Source organism: Oncorhynchus kisutch, linkage group LG24 (assembly GCF_002021735.2).
Source record: "Oncorhynchus kisutch isolate 150728-3 linkage group LG24, Okis_V2, whole genome shotgun sequence".
Lineage (NCBI taxonomy): Eukaryota > Metazoa > Chordata > Actinopteri > Salmoniformes > Salmonidae > Oncorhynchus > Oncorhynchus kisutch.
The window spans coordinates 5,831,818-5,855,470 of NC_034197.2; the positions used below are offsets into that span (position 1 = coordinate 5,831,818).

Genomic DNA, 23,653 nt, shown 5'->3' on the forward strand with positions numbered 1-23,653 from the left:
TTGATTCACGTAAATGTCAAATATATGTACAAAAGCTGTACTTTACTGTGGAAAATATAGTATGATGGCCATTTATCATCATTCTTAAATAACCCAGCAGATTGTCCTTGAAATAAATTGTGATGTGCTTTTATTTATCCAACAAATTACTATTTAGAGCTGCAGTTTGAAATTTGTCTACTCAAATCCTTTAGATAATCTCATCCCAGGAATATAATTGTATTAATTAAATTCTCAATCTGGCCCACATACTATCATAGCCACCTAATCATCCCGAATTTATAATTGCCTTGCTCATCCTCTCTCCTCTCCCAAAAATGAAATACATAAAAACAACAAACACACAAAGTCGAGTATAAAACAGCATGTAAAGTGAATGAGTAGTATAAAACAACATTTCATTGTGATAAGCTACTGCCTAGTGTCTTCCTCGAGACTACGGTACTCTGCCAAGTTTCTCTCCCTCAGAGGGTGTCCTAAAATGTTCACCATACTTTTGGGAGGTAGAGATACTGGGCTGTGGGTGAGTGTGTCCTAAAATGAGCTCCGTACCAGCGGCAGCTTTCTGTCTGCCTCCATTCTCCCTTATCCTCAGCCAAATTGATTTGTTTTCTTTTTCTTCTCAGAAGAAGGGGCTGTTGCTTTTTCTCAGAACCCTCCTTTTCTCGTCCGCTCGTTATGTGTTTTTGTTTGTGGAGGAAATCGAGTAGTCCTGTTCAATCCATGTCGTATTTGTCAATAATAAAACAGTGTTGCTCTCTTTCCTTGTCGAGGGTTTTCCCTACAAGAGGTGATCTTACCTGTCTCTTCACTGTCTCGATGGTGATACCATTGTGAGGACATCGGTTCTATAGTTCAGTTTCTTTCAGTAGTGTTGACCTTTCACATTTACAGCACCCCCCTTTCTACATAGACAACAACAACATAAATTGAGCTTCCACAGACTAACCATGGAATTACAATAGGTGGAACCAACAACCGATTTCATTGAGATCCTTATTTGTTGGGAAAATGTTATGTCCATTGTTGCTTACAATCCTCCTTCTCCCTTTCTCCCTCTTTCCTTCCTCCTCTCCTTCTTTCCTCCATCACTCCTCCCTTCCAGATAGGGGAGAAGCGGCCATCCTCAGAGATGATGAAGCCCAAGCCCAAACCGCAGAAGAAGAAGAAGAAAAAGGACCCCAACGAGCCGTCGAAGCCCGTGTCGGCCTATGCCCTCTTCTTCAGGGACACCCAGGCGGCCATCAAGGGCTCAAACCCCAATGCCACGTTCGGGGATGTGTCCAAGCTAGTGGCCTCCATGTGGGACAGCCTGGGGGAGGAGGCAAAACAGGTGCACAAACACACACACATACACAGGTGTGTCTGCACAAATGCACGTGCACGATCACACACATACACACACACACAAACACTCAGACACACACACTCAGACACACACACACACACATTGCTGAGTTACCAGTAGATGGAGCAAGTGCACTAGCAGACATTCCAAGCCATTATATATAGTAATTAACAGAGCACAGTGCACAGAGATAGAACTCACCTTAATGAGCTAGTTCTGCTCTTTCTAAAGATAATCTATCCGTTTATCCCCGGTCCCTTGACTCTCATTAAAATTATTTTATTTTCTACATTTAATTAGAGCCAAAGAGAAGAGCCTCCGTGTGTAGCAGCAACTGTAGAAAAGTCATTTGACAGAAAAACCTGGCCAAGTCGATAAACACCCACTGTTTATTTAGCAATGGAGTACCCCCTTCAAACAGTTCTGATAACAGCTGATACAGAGCAGAGCCAATCTGGCTATAATCTAGAATGGAATATTATGTTTCCCCTATATTGTACTGTATTTTAGGGCAGGGCGCTAATTAAGTCACCTGAAGTGGCATCCACAGCTGTTGTTGTCACCTGGATTTTCAATTGAAAGCAGTTGAAGCTCAATTTGATTTAGAAGGATACAAAGATCAGAGAAGGAGGGATGGGGGGAGGGGTTGGATAAAGGCTGGGGAAAGTGAAATCTTGGCCACTGCTTTAATGCATCCTTCCTTCTTCCCTCCCTTTCTTGAAGTAATCACTGATCTGACATGGATCATGGATCTGTCTGGATGATGGAAGGTAAATAGTGGAACCTTTGTTTCCCCAATCCAGTCACGTTAGATCAACGATTACTCCAAGGAAAGGAGGAAGAAAGGAATCATTCCCTTCCTCCTGTCACCAATCCTGCGGTTTAAGGTATAGGACAGCCGTACATTGGTTTGTGTTCAGTCAGTGTACAGTACTGTGTAAAGTATAGGACAGTACAGTGTTCTTGTTTACAGTGTACAGTACAGTGTAAGGAATAAGACATTATGTTGGTCTTGTCTATGAGGTATATGAATACAGGCAGTCTGTTGTACTGTACTGGAGCCGCTATGTTCTCAGCTCTTCTTCTGTGATGAATTACACTTTTGACAGCCGAGAATGTGACATTCTCATTTCCGGCCATTTTTATTTATTTCTGTTGCCTGGCATTTTGAAACTACCCAGAATACAGAATGATAAAAAAAATGTCCTTGGATTTGCCTCAAGGGCATCTATCTGTCTCTGTCTCTGTCTATTTAGGGCAATAAGCTGTATTGTTCATCTTCATCTCCACCCAACAGTCTCAATAGCAAATTGCAAAATTAAGATTTTACCTTTCACCATGCATTTGATCTCGTCTGTCTTTAATATTATCGTTATTTTGTAAAAAAAAACAATAATAATAATTCTAGCTATCAGGGAGGTATTAACCAATAGCCAAATATTCTACGTAGAACCGAAGACCACATTTTTGACCATTTTTCTTCAAAAATAATTTCCATAAATGTCCAGTTATGCTATCCATTGCCCATTGTAATCCCGTCCATAAGTATCCATCCTAGATCTTCAGAGCACCAGTTGTTATGAATTAAAGTTGTTTTGAATATTGTTATGGATGATACTGCAACTCTCATGTCATGAATGGTGTTATGAATGATTTTACGTATACTCACTTCAAGTGAAGGGTTATGTCCAGTTATGCTATCCATTGCCCATTGTAATCCCGTCCATAAGTATCCATCCTAGATCTTCAGAGCACCAGTTGTTATGAATTAAAGTTGTTTTGAATATTGTTATGGATGATACTGCAACTCTCATGTCATGAATGGTGTTATGAATGATTTTACGTATACTCACTTCAAGTGAAGGGTTACGGGCCGTATGTAGCCCAGCGGCTAAGGAGTTGGACCTGTAACCGAAAGGGGGCTGGTTTGAAAGCCCAGGACGGACTCTGGAAAAAAGGCGGGAATTGATGTGGCAACTGGAGGGCTACTATGTTCACATCCTGAAGACATTGCCTTACCGTTGGGCCCTTGAGCGAAGCCTTTAACATGCTCTTCATCCAGGGCGCTGCACTGTTTGTGTTTGGACCATTCTAGTTTGTTGGTGATGTGGACACAAAGGAACTTGAAGTTTTCAACCTGCTCCACTACAGCCCCGTCGATGAGAATGGGGGTGTGCTCAGCCCTCCTTTTCCTGTAGTCCATAATCATCTCCTTTGTCTTGATTACGTTGATGGAGAGGTTGCTATTCTGGCACCACCCGGCCAGGTCTCTGACCTCCATCCCTATAGGCTGTTGTTGTCGGTGATCAGTTCTACCACTGTGTCCTCTGCAAACTTAATGATGGTGTTGGAATCGTGCCGGGCCATACATTCGTGGGTGAACAGGGAGTACAGGAGGGGACTGAGCACAAACCCCTGAGGACCAGCGTGGCAGATGTGTGGCAAACCTACCCTCACCACCTGGGGGCAGCCATCAGGAAGTCCATGATCTAGTTGCAGAGGGAGGTGTTTAGTCCCAGGATCCTTCGCTTATTGATGAGCTTTGAGGGCACTATTGTGTTGAACACTGAGCTGTAGTCAATGAATAGCATTCTCACGTAGGTGTTCCTTTTGTCCAGGTGGGAAAGGACAGTGTGGAGTGCAATAGAGATTGCATCATCTGTGGATCTGTTTGAGTGGTATGCAAATTGAAGTGGGTCTAGGGTTTCTGGGATAATGGTGTTAATGTGAGCCATGACCAGCCTTTCAAAGCACTTTATGGCTACGGACGTGTGTGCTACGGGTCTGTAGTCATTTAGACAGGTTACCTTAGTTTTCTTGGGCACAGGGACTCAATCAGTTGAAAATGACGAGCGTCGGAGCCGGTGTAGTACGATTCATTCTTAGTCCTGTATTGGCACTGCCTGTTTGATGGTTCGTCGGAGGGCATTGCAGGAATTCTTGTAAGCTTCTGGGTCCCGCACCTTAAAGGCGGCAGCGCTAACCTTTAGCTCAGTGCGAATGTTGCCTGTAATCCATGGCTTCTGGTTGGGGTATGTACGTACAGTCACTGTGGGGATGACGCCCTCGATGCACTTATTGATAATGCCAGTGACTGATGTGGTGTACTCCTCAATGCCATCGGAAGAATCCCAGAACATATTCCAGATTGTGTTAGCAAAACAGTCCTGTAGTTTAGCATCTGCTGTGTGGGTAGTAAAGGTGATCTAGAATTGTTTTCCCTCTGGTTTTACATTTAACATGCTGATAGAAATAAGGTAAAACTGATTTAAGTATCCCTGCATTAAAGTCCCCGGCCACTAGGAGTGCCTCCTCTGGGTGAGTGGTTTGCTTATTTACTTATACAGTTGACTGAGTGCGGTCTTAGTGCCAGCATCCATCTGTGGTGGTAAATAAACAGCCACGAAAAATATAGATGAAACCTCTCTTGGCAAATAGTGTGGTTTACAGCTTATCATGAGATACTCTACTTCTGGTGAGCAAAATCTAGCGACTTCCTTAGATTTCGTGCACCAGCTGTTGTTTACAAATATACACAGACCTCCCACCCTCGTCTTACCGGAGTGTGCTGTTCTATCTAGCCGGTGCAGCGTATATCCTGCCAGCTGAATGTTATCCATGTCGTCATTCAGCCACGATTCAGTGAAACATAAGATATTACAGTTTTTGATGTCCCAGTGGTAGGATATTCGTGGTCATACCCTGTCTAATTTATAGTCCAATGATTGTACGTTGGTAAGTAATACTGATGGCAAGGGCAGATTTCCAGATTGCCTTTTTACAAGGCACCCCGCCCTGTGTCCTCTATGCCTGCGTCACTTTCTCTTACCAATGATGGGGAGTTTGGCCTTGTCGGGTGTCTGAAGTACATCCTGTGTATCCTGTTTGTTGAAGAAAAAAGCTTTGTCTAATCCGAGGTGAGTGATCGCTGTCCTGATATCCAGAAGCTCTTTTTTGGCAGAAACATTATCTACAACATAACCGAAAAAGCCCCACATAATAGCACAATTGGTTCGGCGCCCATAAAACGGCTGCCATTTCTTCCGGTGCAATCTTTGCTTTATGGGCATTAATGTGGAGTTGATCTTCCCTATGCTGCTGTAACAGACTCCACTCTTCTGGGAAGGCTTTCTACTAGATGTTTGAACATTGCTGTGGGGACTTGCTTCCATTCAGCCACAAGAGCATTAGTGTGGTTGGGCACTGATGTTGGGCGATTAGGCCTGGCTCGCAGTCGGTGTTCCATTTCATCCCCCAGGTGTTCTATGGGGTTGAGGTCAGGGCTCTGTGCAGGCCAGTCAAGTTCTTCCACATCGACAAACCATTTCTGTATGGACCTCACTTTGTGCACGGGGCATTGTCATGCGGAAACAGGAAAGGGCCTTCCACAGACTGTTGCCACAAAGTTGGAAGCACAGAATTGTCTAGAATATCATTGTATGCTGTAGCGTTAAGATTTCCCTTCATTGGAACTAAGGGGCCTAGCCCAAACCATGAAATCAGCCCCAGACCATTATTCCTCCTCCACCAAACTTTCTAGTTGGCACTATGCATTGGGGCAGGTAGCGTTCTCCTGGCATCCGCCAAACCCAGATTCATCCGTTGGACTGCCAGATGGTGAAGCGTGATTCATCACAACACTGCTCGTGAATCCAATGGCAGCGAGCTTTACAGTGCTCCAACTAATGCTTGGCATTGCGCATGGTTATCTTAGGTTTGTGTGCAGCTGGAAACATGGAAACCCATGGAAACCCATTTTATGAACCTTCTGATGAACAGTTCTTCTGCTGACGTTGCTTCCAGAGTCAATTTTGAACTCGGTAGTGAGTGTTGCAACCGAGGACAGACAATTTTTATGCGAACTGACTTGTTGGATAGGTGGCATCCTATGACGGTGTCACTTTGAATGTCACTGAGCTCTTCAGAACGGGCCATTTTACTACCAATGTTTGTCGATGTTATACAACGGGTGTGGATGAAATAGCCGAATCCACTAATTTGAAGGGATGTCCATATACTTTTGGCTGTGATGTGTATCTATACACACTGAGTGTACAAAACATTAAGAACACCTTCTTAAAGTTTGTTGTCTTGCCCATTCACCCTCTGAATGGCACACATACACAATCCATGTCTCAATTGTCCCAAGGCTTAAAAATCCTTCTCCTCCCCTTCATCTGCACTGATTGACGTGGATTTAATATTTGACATCAATGAAGGATAATAGGTTTCACCTGGATTCACCTGGTCATTCTATGTTATTGAAAGAGCAGGTGTTCTTAATGTTTTATACAATCAGTGTACATGCCCCATCCCATGTATTTTGCATCTGGAAAGTATTCAGACCCTTTGACTTTTTCCACACTACGTTACAGCCTTTTTCTAAAAATGGATTGAAACAGTTTTTTCCCCTCATCAATCTACACATAATACCCATATAATGACAAAGAAAACAGGTTCTTATAAATGTTAGCAAATGTATTAAAACAACATCAACTGAAATATTAGTCACCGATATATCATATATCATGCATATATCATATATCATGCATTCCTAGCTGTAGCGTAACAAAATGTATAAAAAGTCAAGGGGTCTGAAAACTGTTTGTATTTATATCCATTTTAGAATCAACTGTCAATTAAAATGCTGCAATGCTGTCCTTATGGAATTTTAATCCATTATGATGTATTCACTGGAAGCAACCAATGGTGCATCAGGGCTTAAGTGTTATTTACCCCACAACCCTGGTCTCTTGGGGCTTACTGTGTGCTTGTTATTTTACAACCCCCCTCGACATACACACATGCCAACATGCGCGTACACACATACACACACACTCGCACACACATGCATACACAGGCACACGTACACACATGTGGGTGCACACACACAACACACGCATGCACACTCACAAACCATTTATTTATTTTATAGAATTGCACCAACATTTAGAGTTTTTTTAAATTTTACCTTTATTTAACTAGGCAAGTCAGTTAAGAACAAATTCTTTCTTTTCAATGACGGCCTAGGAACAGTGGGTTAACTGCCTTGTTCAGGGGCAGAACAACAGATTTGTACTTTGTCAGTTTATGAGTGTATGATGCAATGGGTGTTGCAGTGTTAAAATGATGGAGAGTGCCAGTTAATTTCTCTAGTATAGAAATGATGTCTTTCTACAATGGAGGAAATAAGGACATACGGATGTAGTATGATGTGGAAATGGAAGGGTTCTGTTCCATTGGCTCCAATGGAAAGTGAACCATTTGTGAGAATGTGTTTGTGTGCACATTTCTATGTTTGTACGTGGGTAGACCTCATCTCACTCTCTTTTTCCTCTGATTTCCAGGCGTACAAGAGGAAAACCGAAGCAGCCAAGAAAGAGTACCTGAAAGCCCTCGCCACGTACAGAGCCAGTCTCGTTTCCAAGGTAACGCTTATGACACGCCAGGCTTGCTTAAAGTGATGATGGATTGGATGAAAAATCGCAGCTAATGGTGGGGGAGGGGCTAACGGAGAGTGGAGGTAGAGTGATGCAACAAGACTATAGCATACGAGGGACAATACCTTATTTCCATAGGTTGGGGGTTGGAGTTGGAGTTGGGGTTGGTGTTGGGACAGTTGTTCCGATAGAGGGAATGTCATACTTTTCCCTCCTGTATGCCAAAAGAGCTATTCAGTAAAGAAGCTTGGTTAGAAAGGGCATATGTTGATGTTATTGATTGTAGGGCCTGTATGTATGCCCTCTATTTGTATACAATATATTAAGCATTTCTCGGTGAAGTCAACAACTGTTGTATTCGGCGCATGTCACAAAACTACTTTATTTTATTTTATTTTTATATATTTCATTGGGCCATTATCTGTATCTGTCTTCATAGGATATATCTTGTCTATGGCTATTCATACAAGACACATGCATGGAACTCTTGGTTTGTTGTTGTTATCGATGCACCCATTGTGTCTTCTGTTGCATTGCTTGGGAGTGCACATCCAATTCAACGCTACACATAATTGGGTTTTTGTAGCATTTTTTCAGTGTGACACCTTGCTGCTAATTTAGATATATGACATTCTCCTTTTTTCCTATGAGTGATGGCACACTATTTCTTACGCAGGAACATGGAGAGGAAGGAAGGATTGGTGGAATTGTGTTGTTTAGTGCCGGGTCGCGTTAACAGCCCACAATGTAACGTCGGGGAGATTCCTTTTGTCATTCCATTTGTTCTTCTGGCAAACAGTCTCATTTTCCTGTGTGCGTGTGCGTGTGCGTGTGTGTGTATATGTGTGTATATGTATGTGTGTGCCCTCTCCATTCCCATCCATCTGTCAAGGTGTCCATTGATCATTATCCGGTGGCCCGGCAACAATTCATACAAATGGGCACCGTTGCTCCTGTAATCAACACTGATAGGTTCAGATAAGCAATCTGACAGCTCATCATAGGGGTTGGGTGGGGGAGGGGGGAGCAAGGCGAGGGCTGCACCTGCTCTGAATGATGCACCCATGAAATACATAAAGAGTCAATAAGTCTTCTGATATCTTTCAAAGATTTTATGTAATCTGTCACAAGACATCTATTGGCCCTTCTGAGTACTTGGCCCTTCTGGGTGTTTGTAATTATCTCTGGTCCTCTGTGTGGCCTCATTATCAAAATATATGAAATTATTAAATAAGATGATTACATTTTTGTTGTTGTTGACAAAACCTAAAAATAAACCATCGACTAAGTGAATACCTTTTGGTGTTTAATATGAGGGTTTGGTAACACTTTACTTGACACCCAGCGTCATAACATGTTATGGCATGGTCATAACCATGTCATAATATGTCATACATAACCTGTCATAATATGGTCGTAATACTCTCATTACCAATATATGACACGTTGTGACATATATTCAGTGGTGTAAAGTACTTAAGAAAAAATACTTTAAAGTACAACTTAAGTAGTTTTATTTGCGTATCTGTACTTTACTCAACTATTCATATTTTTGCTAAATTTTACATCACTAAATTCCAAATGAAAACAATGTCATTTTTACTCCATACATTTTCCCAGACACCCAAAGTACTCAATACATTTTGAATGTTAAGCAGGAAAGGAAATTGTCAAATGCACACACTTATCAAGAGAACATCCCTGGTCATCCCTACTGCCTCTGAACTGGCAGACTCACTAAACACACACGCTTCGTTTTTAAATGATGGTGTGTGCCCCTGGCTATCTGCAAATAAATAAAAACCAAGAAAATGGTGCTGTCTGGTTTGCTTAATATAACGAATTTTAAATGATTTATACTTTTACTTTTGATACTTACGTATATTTTATCAGTTACATTTGCTTTTGATACTTAAGTAAATTTATATGTACAGTTGAAGTTGGAAGTTTACATACACCGAATACATTTAACTCAGTTTTTCACAATTCCTGACTTTTAATCCTAGTAATAATTCCCTGTCTTAGGTCAGTTAGGATCACTACTTTATTTTAAGAATGTGAAATGTCAGAATAATAGTAGCGAGAATGATTTATTTCAGCTTTTATTTCTTTCATCACATTCCCAGTGGGTCAGAAGTTTACATACACTCAATTAGTATTTGGTAGCAATTGCCTTTTAAATTGTTTAACTTGGGTCAAACGTTTTGGGTAGCCTTCCACAAGCTTCCCACAATAAGTTGGGTGAATTTTGTCCCATTCCTCCTGACAGAGCTGGTGTAACTGAGTCAGGTTTGTAGGCCTCCTTGCTCGCACACACTTTTACAGTTCTGCCCACAAATTTTCTATAGGATTGAAGTTAGGGCTTTGTGATGGCCACTCCAATACCTTGACTTTGTTGTCCTTAAGCCATTTTGCCACAACTTTGGAAGTATGGTTAGGGTCATTGTCCATTTGGAAGACCCTTTTGTGCCCAAGCTTTAACTTCCTGACTGATGTCTTGAGATGTTACTTCAATATCTCCACATAATTTTCCTACCTCATGATGCCATCTATTTTGTGTGAAGTGCACCAGTCCCTCTTGCAGCAAAGCACCCCCACAACATGATGCTGCCACCCCCATGCTTCACGGTTGGGATGGTGTTCTTTGGCTTGCAAGCCTCCCCCTTTTTCCACTAGACATAACATCAGATCTGTAAACAATTGTTGGTCAAATTACTTGTGTCATGCACAAAGTAGATGTCCTAACTGACTTGCCAAAACTATAGTTTGTTAAAAAGAAATTTGTGGAGTGATTGAAAAATGAGTTTTAATGACTCCAACTCCCGACTTCAACTGTAATTATATATATATATATATATATATATATATATATATATATATATATATATATATATATATATATATACACACAGTACCAGTCAAAAGTTTGGACACACCTACTCATTCCAGGGTTTTTCTTTATTTTGACTATTTTCTACATTGTAGAATAATAGTGAGGACATCAAAGCTATGAAATAACACGGGATAATGTAGTACCAATTTTTTTTTTTTACAAGTCAAAATATATTTGAGATTTGAGATTCTTAAAAAAAAAACTATTCTGTATTATAGCAAGAACAGCTCAAATAAATAATGTTTATAGTTATGTTTTTTTAAATATATTTTAAATAACTTGCAGAAAATACACTTTATGACACTGTCAAGAAGCATTATGACCACCATAATCATATAAACCAGATAGGCCAATTACTTACATAGCCTTATGTCAGTCATCAGTCAATGGGTTGTCTTGTCCTGCTCCTGACATCTGCTCCTGCGTTCATCAGCAATAGAGCATTGGGGGAGGTGCATGTCTGACTTCAATTTCTGTGCAATTACAATGATAATTTAATACGGTCAATATGATCCGTTTCGGAAAGTGTTATATAACATACACATACTATTGACATGTAAGGCTATGGTTTCATTGAATATTTTGCCTTGTGCGGTAGGTTTTGTGGGTTTTGACACTCTTACTGTATGTACTGTGTCATAACCAGCCATAAAATAATGCAATATATGTCACAACAGGTCCGAAAATTTGTGTCATGACAGTGTTATGACCATATTATCACAGGTTATGACAAGTTATACCAGCTGTGATGACATACAATGACATGGATATGACCGTAATGTAAAGTGTTACCGAGGAGGTAAGCATGAAATTAAAAAATAAAATAGAATTACAAATGTATTTTACTGTCAGTAAAAACTTTTGGCTTCAAACTGATAGTTGGAAGAGTTGCAGAGTTAATTGAAAATAATGCCATTGTTGATTAGATGCTCTTTTCATTAATTAGGCTATTTTCTCTTGAACCATATGGTCTATCTACTAGAAATGAATGGACAATATGGACACAGATATAACAAATGAATACTATATATATAATTACTTTTTATGAAGTTATTCAAGCATAAATTACTGAAGATTCCTGTAACTATGGTAAACCTATAGCTTTGCAACCCTGTGCATCACACATGACCCAGCACTAGTTGGTCGCATTAATTTGGCACGACACGAAAACGGGTCATAATAGGGAGAGACTATCTGAACTTGTCCAAAAAGAAACACTTGTTTTCGTTCAACCTTTTGAAACATTTGCGTGTGTCCTTATGAATAAATCAAATCAAATTAAAGTGTATTTGCCATGTGCGCCAAATACAACAGGTGTAGACAGTGAAATGCTATTTGCACCAATAGTGCAAAAAAGGTATTGGGTGAACAATAGGTAGGTAAAGAAATAAAACAACAGTAAAAAGACAGGCTATATACAGCAGCGAGGCTATAAAAGTAGTGAGGCTACATACAGACACCGGTTAGTCAGGCTGATTGAGGTAGTATGTACATGTATATATAGTTAAAGTGACTATGCATATATGATAAACAGAGAGTAGCAGCAGCATAAAAATAGGGGTTGGGGAGGGCACAATGCTAATAGTCCGGGTAGCCATTTGATTACCTGTTCAGGAGTCTTATGGCTTGGGGGTAAAAACTGTTGAGAAGCCTTTTTGTCCTAGACATGGCACTCCGGTACCGCTTGCCATGTGGTAGTAGAGAGAACAGTCTATGACTGGGGTGGCTGGGGTCTTTGACAATTTTTAGTGCCTATCTCTGACACCGCCTGGACCCTGAGTAGGATCCTGAATAACACTTGAATGGTGCTATAGGGCCTTTTTCATGTATCATAGATTAGTCTTGTGGGGGGGGGGGGTCAACAGTATATGAAATCGCAACAAAAATGTGAGAGTTTTTACACATTTTACAAAATATCCTAACCTTCCTACTTCCTACATCCTCTTTGTTTTGTATTTCTCCCCTCCAGCCCTACAATGACCCTGTCGAACCAAAAAGCTCCCAAAGCAGCCAGCCCTCACACATGCTGCCCCCCAAGCAGCCCCTGTACAGCGTGCCCCCGCAGGCCTCCTCCCCCTACGGTCTGGGCCCCGGCTCCTTCCCCTTGTCGGACCTGCAGAGCTTCGCCGGTCCGCCCCACCACGCCCTGGCCCGGACCCTCAGCCAATCCCAGATGCTGCCGCCCAGCATGAGTGCCTCACCCCCCTCCCCCTTCCAGATCAGCCCACCCCTCCACCCCTCCCAGCTCGCCCTGCACCAGAGTTCCCTGCGCATGCAGCAGGTTCAGTCGCACTCAATGGGGCTCCAGGGGTCTCTGCACTCACCTCCTCTCAGCCAACAGGTTAGTCCAATCTCTGTTCTCCAGCATTCAGCCCTGCTTGGCCATTCAGAGTTGTGGGGAAACAAGTTGAGCATTGCCCCTATTGCCTGCAGTAGACGTGAACGTCATGCTACTGGGAAGCCCACCAACCAAATTGGAGCATTTGAAGTGGTAGCGTTTTTTAACAGAGCACTCCTCTGTTTTCTCTTCTGCTCCAGGGTTTCTCTCACATTCAGGATTACCAGAACAGTGTGGGGGGGTCCCAGTCCCCGGTGGCGCCCAACCCAGGGCATGGACAGAACCCAGACTGGGACGGCGAGTACTGCAACCGGGACTGTGGGCCCAACCATTGCAGGTGAGCATGCCCTGATACCCTACTGGGACGAGTAACAGTCTTATCAACATTCCTTTGCCAGAGTGAGGCTGAGGGTGTCTTAAAATGGACACTGTGCTGTTTATTCAAAAGCCACAGTAGTGAAATAACACTTTTCCCTACACAGTGAGAAAGTGTGACTCACAGTTGCTATTCTGATGAAATCAACAATATGTTTTACCGCTTTGGTGCAATATTCAAAAGTTTATGGTAACTCAAAACAGATCATCAAAAAGGCATTTGTTTCAAAACTCTAAACATCAAAACATCATAAACCAACTTTTTCACCAAACTTACTCAGTGTTTCACAGACATGTTTCATGTTGCAATACATTTTTTTATATATAAAGTAATTGCCTTTCACAATGCAATGCTCACAGTACTTTTGTTAAAAGTAATTTTACTAATACTAAATCTGACTTAATTGATGATCACTTAAACATTTGGTAAATCTAGAGATTTGACATGTAAACTGGTTTGTCTACTACAGATTTTTGAGGACTACATAATGAACATTTATGTCTGTAAAGTAGAAACGTGGAAAGTTGTATATACTCGATTGCACTACTATGATGATGACTATTCTGATTTTACTTCACAGTACATTTTTTTAATCTGATATTGACAAAATCAGAGATGTATTGTATGTAACAAATCAATTCAAAGTTTATTGGTTGTGTATACATATTAGCAGATGTTAGCAGGTGCAGCTAAATGCTTGTGTTTTTATCTCCTACAGTGCAATAATACAATATCAATACAATACAATACGCAAATAATCCATAAAGTCCAAAACAGTAAACATGTATCCAAAATGAAGTTGCTTGATGGGTTGGGGGGGTTCACACTGCTTTAGAAGGCCAGCATCCCGGAATCGCCTCTTCACTGTCGACGTTGAGACTGGTGTTTTGCGGATACTATTTAATGAAGCTGCCAGTTGAGGACTTGTGAGGCGTCTGTTTCTCAAACTAGACACTAATGTACTTGTCCTCTTACTCAGTTGTGCACCGGGGTCTCCCACTCCTCTTTCTATTCTGGTTAGGGCCAGTTTGCGCTGTTCTGTTAGAGCCAGTTTGCGCTGTTGTACGAGATCTTCAGTTTCTTAGCAATTTCTCACATGGAATAACCTTCATTTCTCAGAACAAGAATTGACTGATGAGTTTCAGAAAAAAGGGTATTTGTTTCTGGCCATTTTGAGCCTGTAAACGAACTCACAAATGCTGATGCTCCAGATACTCAACTAGTCTACAGAAGGCCAGTTTTATTGCTTCTTAATCAGAACAACAGTTTTCAGCTGTGCTAACATATATGCAGAAGGGTTTTCTAATGACTAATTAGCCTTTTAAAATTATAAACTTGGATTAGCTAACACAACGTGTCATTGGAACACAGGAGTAATGGTTTCTGATAATGGGCCTCTGTAGATATTCCAGCTACTATTGTCATTTACAACATTAACAATGTCTACACTGTATTTCTGATCAATTTGATGTTATTTTAATGGACAATAAAATTTACTTTTCTTTAAAATTCAAGGATATTTCTAAGTGACCCAAACTTTTGAACGAAAGATGTCTTCGATGATCACACCTTTGATCACACATGGGATAGAAATTATGAAAATGTGATGTTCAATCATTTTTAAATAGAGAGTGCAAGTGTATTGCCTAATGTGAAAACAGTTTAATTGACTGTAGTTTATGGTACTGTAGCATACCACATTCATAGAGCAATTTTGAATCATGCATATTACATGTTTTGCTGTTGGATTAACTGGTTGTTAAAATAACTCAATTGAGAAGGCATCATTATGTTGTGTTTTGGTGATTAAACCAATGTATTCATTATATTTCAGAATAAACATATTTTGGATCAATGGTTGTGTTGTGAAAGATGTCTACAGACAAATTAATTCCCAATGAAAGGTTTTAAATGTAAGACTGACTGCGTTACAAGTGTTACTTACCAGTTTGGAGTTGTGTACTACTTTGAAAATTCACAACATACTTTTGAAAAAAAAGTAGCTCCGTATTTGACTTAATAATTACATCACTGACCGGCAACAGTTTGTCCTACTGAAAAACCACTGGTGAGGGTGTGTGGATGTTACACAAGGTGTCCTTCAGGAGTCAATATTGAATCCACTCCTCTTCACAATTTACCTCCCACCTTTGGACAAGATCATGCAACATAACTGTGTTCATTCACTTCCACCTCTATGCATCCACTGCTATGTTCATTCACTTAAACTGCTATGCTATGCTTCTACTGCTATATGCACAGCTCTCCTTCTCTGCGAAATAAATAGTACTGAATAGAATAAATATATGTTTTTTGAGTGGCATTCAATTCATTGGATTTTGACGCCATCTTCTCTTCATCAGCAGTGGCATGGGAGCTCGGGACAAGCCTCTCTACCTCACTTGAAGCTGACGGACCTCCGAAAGTCAAGACTCCAGGGAGTTTACAAATGTTCATTAACAACAACGTCAATGTATCTTTCCTCCTCCTTGTTTTTTTCTGAAGGATTTTTAAAATCCCAAAGACTGCTACTACTTCACATATTTGCCAAGCACTTAGACTGGACAGGAGCCTTGCTTCTTTTTTCCATGAATGTTCCATTTTGTGGGGGGTTAAGCTTCAAGCTCATGTCAACATACTGTACACAAAGACTAAAAACATCTTCTGCCTTTGTTTTGACATTTTCAAAGTGTTTAATTTTTCTCCTATTTTGCTTCTCCTTTCATCTTACTCAGTTTTGCCATGTACTGCCCACTTTTGGGAGAAACAATACTGTAAGCATATTCATTGTAGGGGTCTAGGTTAAGATTCAGGACCCTAGAACCTAGTCACCTCACTAAGGGAGGATACAACTATTTCAGTAAAATAAAGCAAAAACACAAAGTGAAATTAGAAAAAGACAACATCCTTACATCAACCCAGCTCCAAATAAGAGCTTCCCCCTTTTTTTTCAAAGTGATTGTAAATATCTACCAAGATGGAACCTGCCCCCCAAAGCCTAGGTGTGTGTATCTAGCCACAATCTCTTGCTTTTTTTCTTATTTTTACATTATTTTGTTTGGTTATGTGATTTTTGTGTGTGCTGGATTCAGTGAGGGAATACACACACTAAATCTTGTGTTAAAGCTCTGTTCACTGGTCTTGCTACTTTCTAGCCTGTCCTCAGGATGTGACTGGACCGAAGAGGTCAAAGGTGAAACCTCTTCCTTAGTTTAAACCTCTCCTGGTCCAGCGGACGACACCCCCCCCACTCCCCAGCACCACTTGTATAGGTGAAATAAAAAAAATGTTGCTAAATGTGAAATGTTACTAAAGATAAAAGCATAACAGTGGGTTTTAAAGTTTTTGACTAGTTTTATTAGGTGTTTTAGAAATTGTGTTGAATTCATCTTTACACTTTTTTGTGAAAAAATGTCATTCTTAAAAATTTTGTTTTTCACTGTAGCACAATTTAAGTTTATAAGGAATGGTCACTGGTAGATATTTCATTTGTGTACAAACCTGCGAAATGTACTTTTAATTGTAAAGCCAGCAATGAAAGAACCCATTTAGTTTTGTTGAATAACATGTTTATGGACGCAATATGGTCATTCTATTTAATTCGATTGACTGGTTTCACATATTTATGAATGATATGAAGTAACGTTTTGGCTTGTTTTCATCAGGGTGCATTATTATTATTATTAAATTCCATGGTCATTTGAATAATTATTATTTGTACATCACTTCTTGCTGGTGCATTGGCTTTTTGCCAGCATTTGGTTCATTTTGTGTGGCGATGCTTTTTTTTGTTTTCTTTTGTCAGTAATAAAATGTAAGTGGAAAATAAACTCTGTGTCTCTGTTTATTTTGGCTTGTTCTTAGGGGGTTTATCACATTTATATGGTGAGGCTAGCGAGTGGACGGCTACTTCCTCTCAAGGCTTGGCTGCCTCAGTTTTCTTCACCCTGCTTGAAAACTGCATTTACACACTTTCTCTTAAGAATTTTACAATGGTGGAAACTTCTTACAACCAATTCTTAAAGTATACCAATCATGTACAGTTTTATGTGCATACTGTATATCAGATATTTAGCTACTAGTTGGCTGAAGCAATGTAGATATATTTGTTCACACAACATGTTTTCATTTTCATCAGGTTAGACTATGAAGATGAGAAGACTATGAGAGTTAATGCAGTGTGCGCTGTACTGCTAGGCCTACCTGAAAATGAAAAAAAAAAACACTTCTGAATTTCACAGTTGGATTGGAGGTAGAATTTTCTTTGAATCTATCATCCCTCTTCTCTCCTCTCTCTCTCGCTCTCTCTCTTTCTCTCTTTCTCTCTCTCTCTCTCTCTCTCACTCACTCACTCACTCACTCACACACTCACTCACACACACATGGCTTGTAACTGCAAAACATGATAATATAGTGCCCCTAGTGTTAGCGTGAAACATGTTCTTAAACAATAACTGCTGTAAAACTAATGTTTTCGAATCCTTAACAGGGACAATTCGATTTCACTAGAAATTGATCCCAAAATGCTAATGTTGTTAATTGTTTTCAGAGACTAAAGTGTGGATTGCAGTCACTCCTTGTCCATAGACCACTTTCAAGGTAAGGAAACAAATATATAAATATGGAAAATCTCTGAACTATCCTTTTAATCGTGTCTGACAAAATGTCTGTATAAAAAAGAAAGCAGCGAATATCATGCATTTCTTAGCAGTTACATCAAAAAACATTTAGCATTAAAGGCAGAATTAAGGAAATACAATTAAGGAAAATATAATGACATTTCTGTCATTGCTGTTCAAAGATTCTGAATAACACTGAATGAAAACATGTTTACTATACAGTATCAGGTATATGGACTACATTTTTTGTTCCCGTTGAAGTTTCTCAGGATTTATTAACAGATTATCACACAAAATAATATTTGTTTCTAAATATTTCATCATTCCAGCGTTTCTCACCTATAGGGGAAAAAAGGATTAAAAAATCACATCACATCCAATTGAAATTGATTGATTTTTAAGGTGAGGTGAGTGATTAGGATCAAATGACAGTAGGTTTAATGTACCTCCAGAGTTCATCATCATACAAGGCTCCCGCTTGCCGTTGTAATTGTTGGGTTCTCCTGTGTGCCAGCTAGTGTAATCCAATCTTCACCCTTCACTCCAAAGCCACACCCGTTTCTGAAGGAAACATTTCATTTATTCAACCAGAGCAGATGGGAATCTCTTTAAAGCCACAAAATTAGGCTCCGTACACACTCAAGTTGTACAGCTGATGTACAACACATTTGGCAACGGTTGTGATACAATTAAGAGGTTTTTGGAAACTACACAAGCTTTGTGAAGACACCAGATAATGGTTGTGTAATAATTTCTGTACATACAAACTCTATGTTTTATCACAAAAATTTCAGATGTATCACAACCTATGTGTCAAATGGGTTGTACATCATTTGTACAACCTGTGTGTGTGGCTCTGTGCTAAGTATTCCCAAACCTACTGTATAGCTAGGTGTGGCATAATTCATGGGCACTGTACCTGAACATGGTCAAATCCTACGATACAAGCATAGGTTAAATCCTTCGTATGTCGTCTCTCCAACTCTTGCACAAAGTGATGCTCTTCGTACGGACGCAAGGTTTGCCCCAGAGTGCACGCAGTATCGCTATAGGAAGGCTGAGAGAGAGAGTCAGTACTGACAAGTGAGTTTGTTACAAAACTGTATATTTTTTTTAGACTCAATACAGAGTAGACAATGGAATCTTTCCGAGTGGAAGACGTGTTTTGAAATATCGGTGTACCTCTGCCTCAAGCCATGTCCTCTGTGTACTGACAAACATAAAGCAGCGAGATCCATATCTGGTCCAGCTGGAAGGACATAACCTGCTCTGTGTCTTCACCTCCTCAGTCTCTGTAGGGAGGAAAGACACAGGCAGTGTGACATCACTCAATATAAACACCACACCTCATCATAGGTTACATAGCCTTTCTGAGACAGACTTCTTCTTAGGCTCGGAATCAATTCAAGGCCCACTACAGAGAAGCGCACTGACTGCTGACGTTTACAGAGATCGCATTCATTGTAAATGCTGCGAATGTCAGTTCAAGCGTAAATTACCTTGAAAAGGTGTGTTGACGGTTGTCCAGTGCGAAACTCTATGACACGCCTGGGATTGAATCCCAGCCTTACTGTTAGATGAAACACCCATAGGAGGAATCTGTTTAAGGTTCGTCTGCAGTAAGGGCTCTGTAACAGGGATATATCATACGTGATCAATTATGATGATGATGAAGTGTTAGCGAATTCAGTGAAGAGGTCAATTCAGACCTGTTACAGCAGGGGGCGATATACCTCTTATCAAAAGGGAGGAGTTGTTCCCCATCATTGGCCTCTGAAATAGCAACAGGTCTTATCAGAATAATGATAGCATTTCCCAAATTCAAATGTTGACACACACACAATGAATCAATCATGTAAAGTGAAGCAGAAGGATGATCAACAACATCGCCATGATGATAGTCGAGGGAGAGAGCGAGAGAGAGAGAGAGAGAGAGAGAGAGAGAGAGAGAGGGAGAGAGAGAGAGTGAGAGATGGAGAGAGGAAGAGAGAGTGAAAGCAAGTTGGACAGAGACAGGGGGCAAAGACAAATTCAGTGAGTAGTTCAGACGAGTAGCTGTAGTTGAATAGCATACCTTTCAGAGTGAATCACAGGTAGTTTCTAGGTTATCTTCAGGTAATCAGCTATATGTTCTGTTAAGCTGGAGAAAGAGAATAGCTTTAATACACCTTGCCACAAGGAAGCAACAATAATCTTCTGACAATAGTTAACTAATGCTGATTTGTTTATTGGGTAGCTATTCCCGTAACACACGCATGAACAGACGCATGCACGTGCACACACACACACGCATGCACGAGCGAGCACACACACGCACGAACACACACACATTTCTTCTTTTTGTACATAATTACCTGGCTGATAAACCGAGTCATTACAGGGTTGTTGTTGGGTCTGTAAGAAGCGGTGAGTCGAGGAACTAGTTCGGATGATTAGTTGATTTATTACATTACAGGAAGAAAAACACATTTGAAAACGTTACACGTGCTATGATCAGCAGGGAACCACCTCTGATGAACTTATGTGTTTCTTCACGTGATGTTCATAATGATGATGATCATGGTGGTAAAGAAGAAGAAGAAGTGTCTCCTAACTCCCACTGTCTCAGTCTCCAGTGTATATGCTTCAATAGTCTATGTACCAGGGGCTAGGGTCAGTTTGTTATATCTGGTATAATTATCCTGTCTTATGTGGTGTCCTGTGTCATCTTCTGTCTCTCTACCGCACCTGCCGCACCTGAATGCTCGGCTATTTACTCCTGAGGTTCTGACCTGTTGCACCCTCTATAACCACTGTGATTATTATTTGATCCTGCTGGTCATCTTTGATCTGACCTTAATAGACATGTACATAATCTCCACGTGGCACAGCCAGAAGAGGACTGTTCACCCCTCAGAGCCTGCATCATCTCTAGGTTTCTTCCTAGGTTCCTGCCTTTCTAGGGAGTTTTTCCTAGCCACCGTGCTTCTCTGGGTTTCTGTATAAGCACTTTGTGACAACTGCTGATGTAAAAAGGGCTTTATGAATACATTTGATTGACATTTGAAGAACAAGATGAACAAGAACAAGAACAAGAAGTAACAAGAAGAAGAAGAAGACAATAATGATCAGAAATTCAAAATACCATTGTTTGTTGTGCACAAGCACATTATAATTTTTTATTTTTTTACCTTTATTTAACTAGGCAAGTCAGTTAAGAACAAATTCTTATTTTCAATGACAGCCTAGGAACAGTGGGTTAACTGCCTGTTCAGGGGCAGAACGACAGATTTGTACGTTGCGGTTACTAGTCCAACTCTCTAACCACTAGGCTACCCTGCCTAACATTATTCCATAATGCCAATAAATAATAAAGTAAGGCATTGGCAAAAAATTATGCAAATTAATCTGTGAATTTCTTACTCTTTGGCTAATGTAAATGTGATAGAAGACAACCAAAAGGCACAATGGTGCTTATTGTACTATTTCCCAAAGTTCACTGATTTGACCTTCCATTTGATTTTACTGCACCTTCCATTTTTGTTTTTACTTAAGTGCCAACTTTAGGGCCATGTTCACATCAGAACTGTTAACATCACATCTCATACAGAGGGATTAGCTAAACATCATTTTACATTTATACATTTTATATTTCAAAAAAATTAATTCAAGGTCTAAAATCTTATACCAAAAAAATGACCGTTTGGGATGATGATTTGAAATAATGTGGAAATTGAAGCCCGTTTTTTAAACTACAATTTCAATGGTTAGATGACAGTCAGAGACACCTCTGTTTGACAGATGTGTATATCAGCCAGACCAACAAGGAAGTATGGGTACAGTCTCTCAGTAAAGGTGTCTTTGTGAGCTTACCAGTGTCATATCTTTGGGGTCGTAAAAGGACACCTCCCCACTGGATCTCACACTGGTCAGATCATCAGACACAGAGAGACAGGGGTTTTCAGTGTTAGGGTTCAGAATCACAGGAGTGTATTGGACCAACTCTTTCTTCTCCCAGACTCTTAACTGCAGGTTTCCCAGAGGTTTGGCCACGTTGAGAAGCGCTCCTGAGACCAACTGTGGACCGGGGTGTGTGTTGTTCTGGGTGTGTTTGTAGCTCATGAGGAATGTAAGGTCGTCTTTCTACAGGTCTTGTTTCAGAGAGATCTGCTCCTGAATTCTCTCCATCTCGCTGGCAATATTCTTCTCCTCTGCTGTTCTTTCTGCCTCAGCCCAGCCAGTCTGGCCTCCTCTTCCTCTCTAAGGAAATGGTGAAACTTCTCAAACTACTCTCTCTATCTGCCTCGCTATGTCTGCACATTGCTTCTTAATGTGGACCTCCATGCTTTAGTCGTTTTCTTGATTCTTTCAAAGACTCCCTGTTGGATTTCAGTTCTTCCTTTTGATCAAATGCAGTCTTTTTTATTGCCAGAACCTTTCCTAGAGTGTCTGTCTCTAACTTTATAGCGAGATCATTCTGGTTGATCTTCCTCAGAATTTCCAGTGAGATCTTCACAGCTCCTTCATCATCTTCTCTACAGTATCTTGCCTGTCAGCATTCTCCAGACAGCCCTTAGGAATGGGAGACAAGCCATCTAACACGTTCATAGTCAGGTGCCACTGAAATCCCTTCAGGTAATCTGAGACCAAGCCTTCCAGAGCGGCCAGCAACAGCTCAGGGACAGGAGCAGGTGTCGGCATCGTAGACCACTCAGAAACTAGACTACAGGCAGTAAAACTTTGAACTTTCACTTTTATCAGCTGCACTTGGAATCTACTGTTTGGATGGTACAGTATGTCTTGGCAATTGTTTGGTCTATTGATATTTGTCAGGAGACTAATTCCAGTTGTGTATCATGTTAAGAGTGAAAGTTACAAACAGTCCCTCTGTAATGATGACAGATGGAACAAATTCACTCTCAATTTCGACAACCCTGTCTTTATTTTCTTTGCTCTTTATTACACATTGTGTAGATATTGTTATTGCTATCATCTAATGTTGACATTCCACCTGAGCTCCACCTCGATTTTAGTGACACATTAACCTTCAATCTCAATGGTGCCTGACGAAGACTTTTGGTCAAAAGGCATCACGCCATGCATAGGTGTATTTCTAGGCCATAGAGTTGGATAGAGGCCACACCTTTGCGTCTTTGCCATAATGGCATCCGTGACATCATGAGCAGTGCCACTGAGGGCAATCTCCATTTTAAAGTAGTATATTTCTACAAGTTTATCGACAGTCAGTAAGCAAGGGTGCATACCACCACCTGGAGTGTGTTGTCTGAACAGGCATGAAGCCAAGCTATGGTGATTTACTGCCACCTGCAGTTATCACATGTTTGCTCAGGAGTGTTGGAATTATGGTATCCTTCCTTAGCCCATAGGAAGTCCCACCCATTTGACTAATTCAAAATTGTAAAAGTCCTCATTGGCTCAGGCCATGCTAAAACAGGCTTCATAACAAGTGGGCCCACTATCTAAATCTATGAACCAAGACAATCTACCATCTTTAATATGATCCTTAGTGGATCCTCGACTGGCTTCAAATCACAGAGGCAGCATCCTCATTTCCTTTCCTAGCGGATATGAACTCCTTTCCCAGAGCATGCCTCAATCTTATTACCGTTTGGGAATCAATGAACACAGAGTTCATTAAT

At 40.6% G+C, this 23,653-nt stretch overlaps 2 protein-coding genes across 4 annotated transcripts in view; one reads left to right on the top strand and one right to left on the bottom strand.

The window, feature by feature from the left end:
• LOC109869408 (TOX high mobility group box family member 2-like) overlaps positions 1 to 17,226 on the top strand; it is a 135,641-nt gene extending 118,415 nt beyond the window's left edge. For 2 of the 3 annotated variants that reach the window (XM_031803478.1, XM_020459532.2), the window contains 5 exons: positions 1,106 to 1,333; positions 7,696 to 7,776; positions 12,651 to 13,022; positions 13,220 to 13,356; positions 15,759 to 17,226. In XM_031803478.1, the coding sequence (XP_031659338.1) occupies positions 1,106 to 1,333; positions 7,696 to 7,776; positions 12,651 to 13,022; positions 13,220 to 13,356; positions 15,759 to 15,801 (861 nt within the window). In that variant the 3' untranslated portion in view covers positions 15,802 to 17,226. The remainder of the gene's footprint in view (positions 1 to 1,105; positions 1,334 to 7,695; positions 7,777 to 12,650; positions 13,023 to 13,219; positions 13,357 to 15,758) is intronic. The other variant, XM_020459531.2, reaches the window with a different exon arrangement.
• Positions 17,227 to 18,031: 805 nt separating this feature from the next.
• On the bottom strand, positions 18,032 to 20,183 carry LOC109869647 (ladderlectin-like). Its single transcript, XM_031803480.1, has 6 exons — positions 20,089 to 20,183; positions 19,748 to 19,787; positions 19,514 to 19,642; positions 19,197 to 19,306; positions 18,934 to 19,071; positions 18,032 to 18,575 (listed from the first exon to the last, which is right to left on the bottom strand). Exons 2-6 carry the CDS (start codon positions 19,779 to 19,781, stop codon positions 18,546 to 18,548), a joined length of 441 nt encoding a protein of 146 aa, XP_031659340.1. The 5' UTR covers positions 19,782 to 19,787; positions 20,089 to 20,183; the 3' UTR covers positions 18,032 to 18,545.
• Between the last annotated feature and the right edge of the window lie 3,470 nt (positions 20,184 to 23,653).

Excerpts from the sequence above, each read along its gene's own strand:
- LOC109869647 (XM_031803480.1), bottom strand. The coding sequence starts at position 19,781 with ATGATGGGGAACAACTCCTCCCTTTTGATAAGAG. Across the intron at positions 19,643-19,747 it reads CTCCTCCCTTTTGATAAGAG|AGCCCTTACTGCAGACGAAC; the intron begins GTATATCGCCCC and ends TCCCTGTTACAG. Across the intron at positions 18,576-18,933 it reads TAGGATTTGACCATGTTCAG|AAACGGGTGTGGCTTTGGAG; the intron begins GTACAGTGCCCA and ends TGTTTCCTTCAG.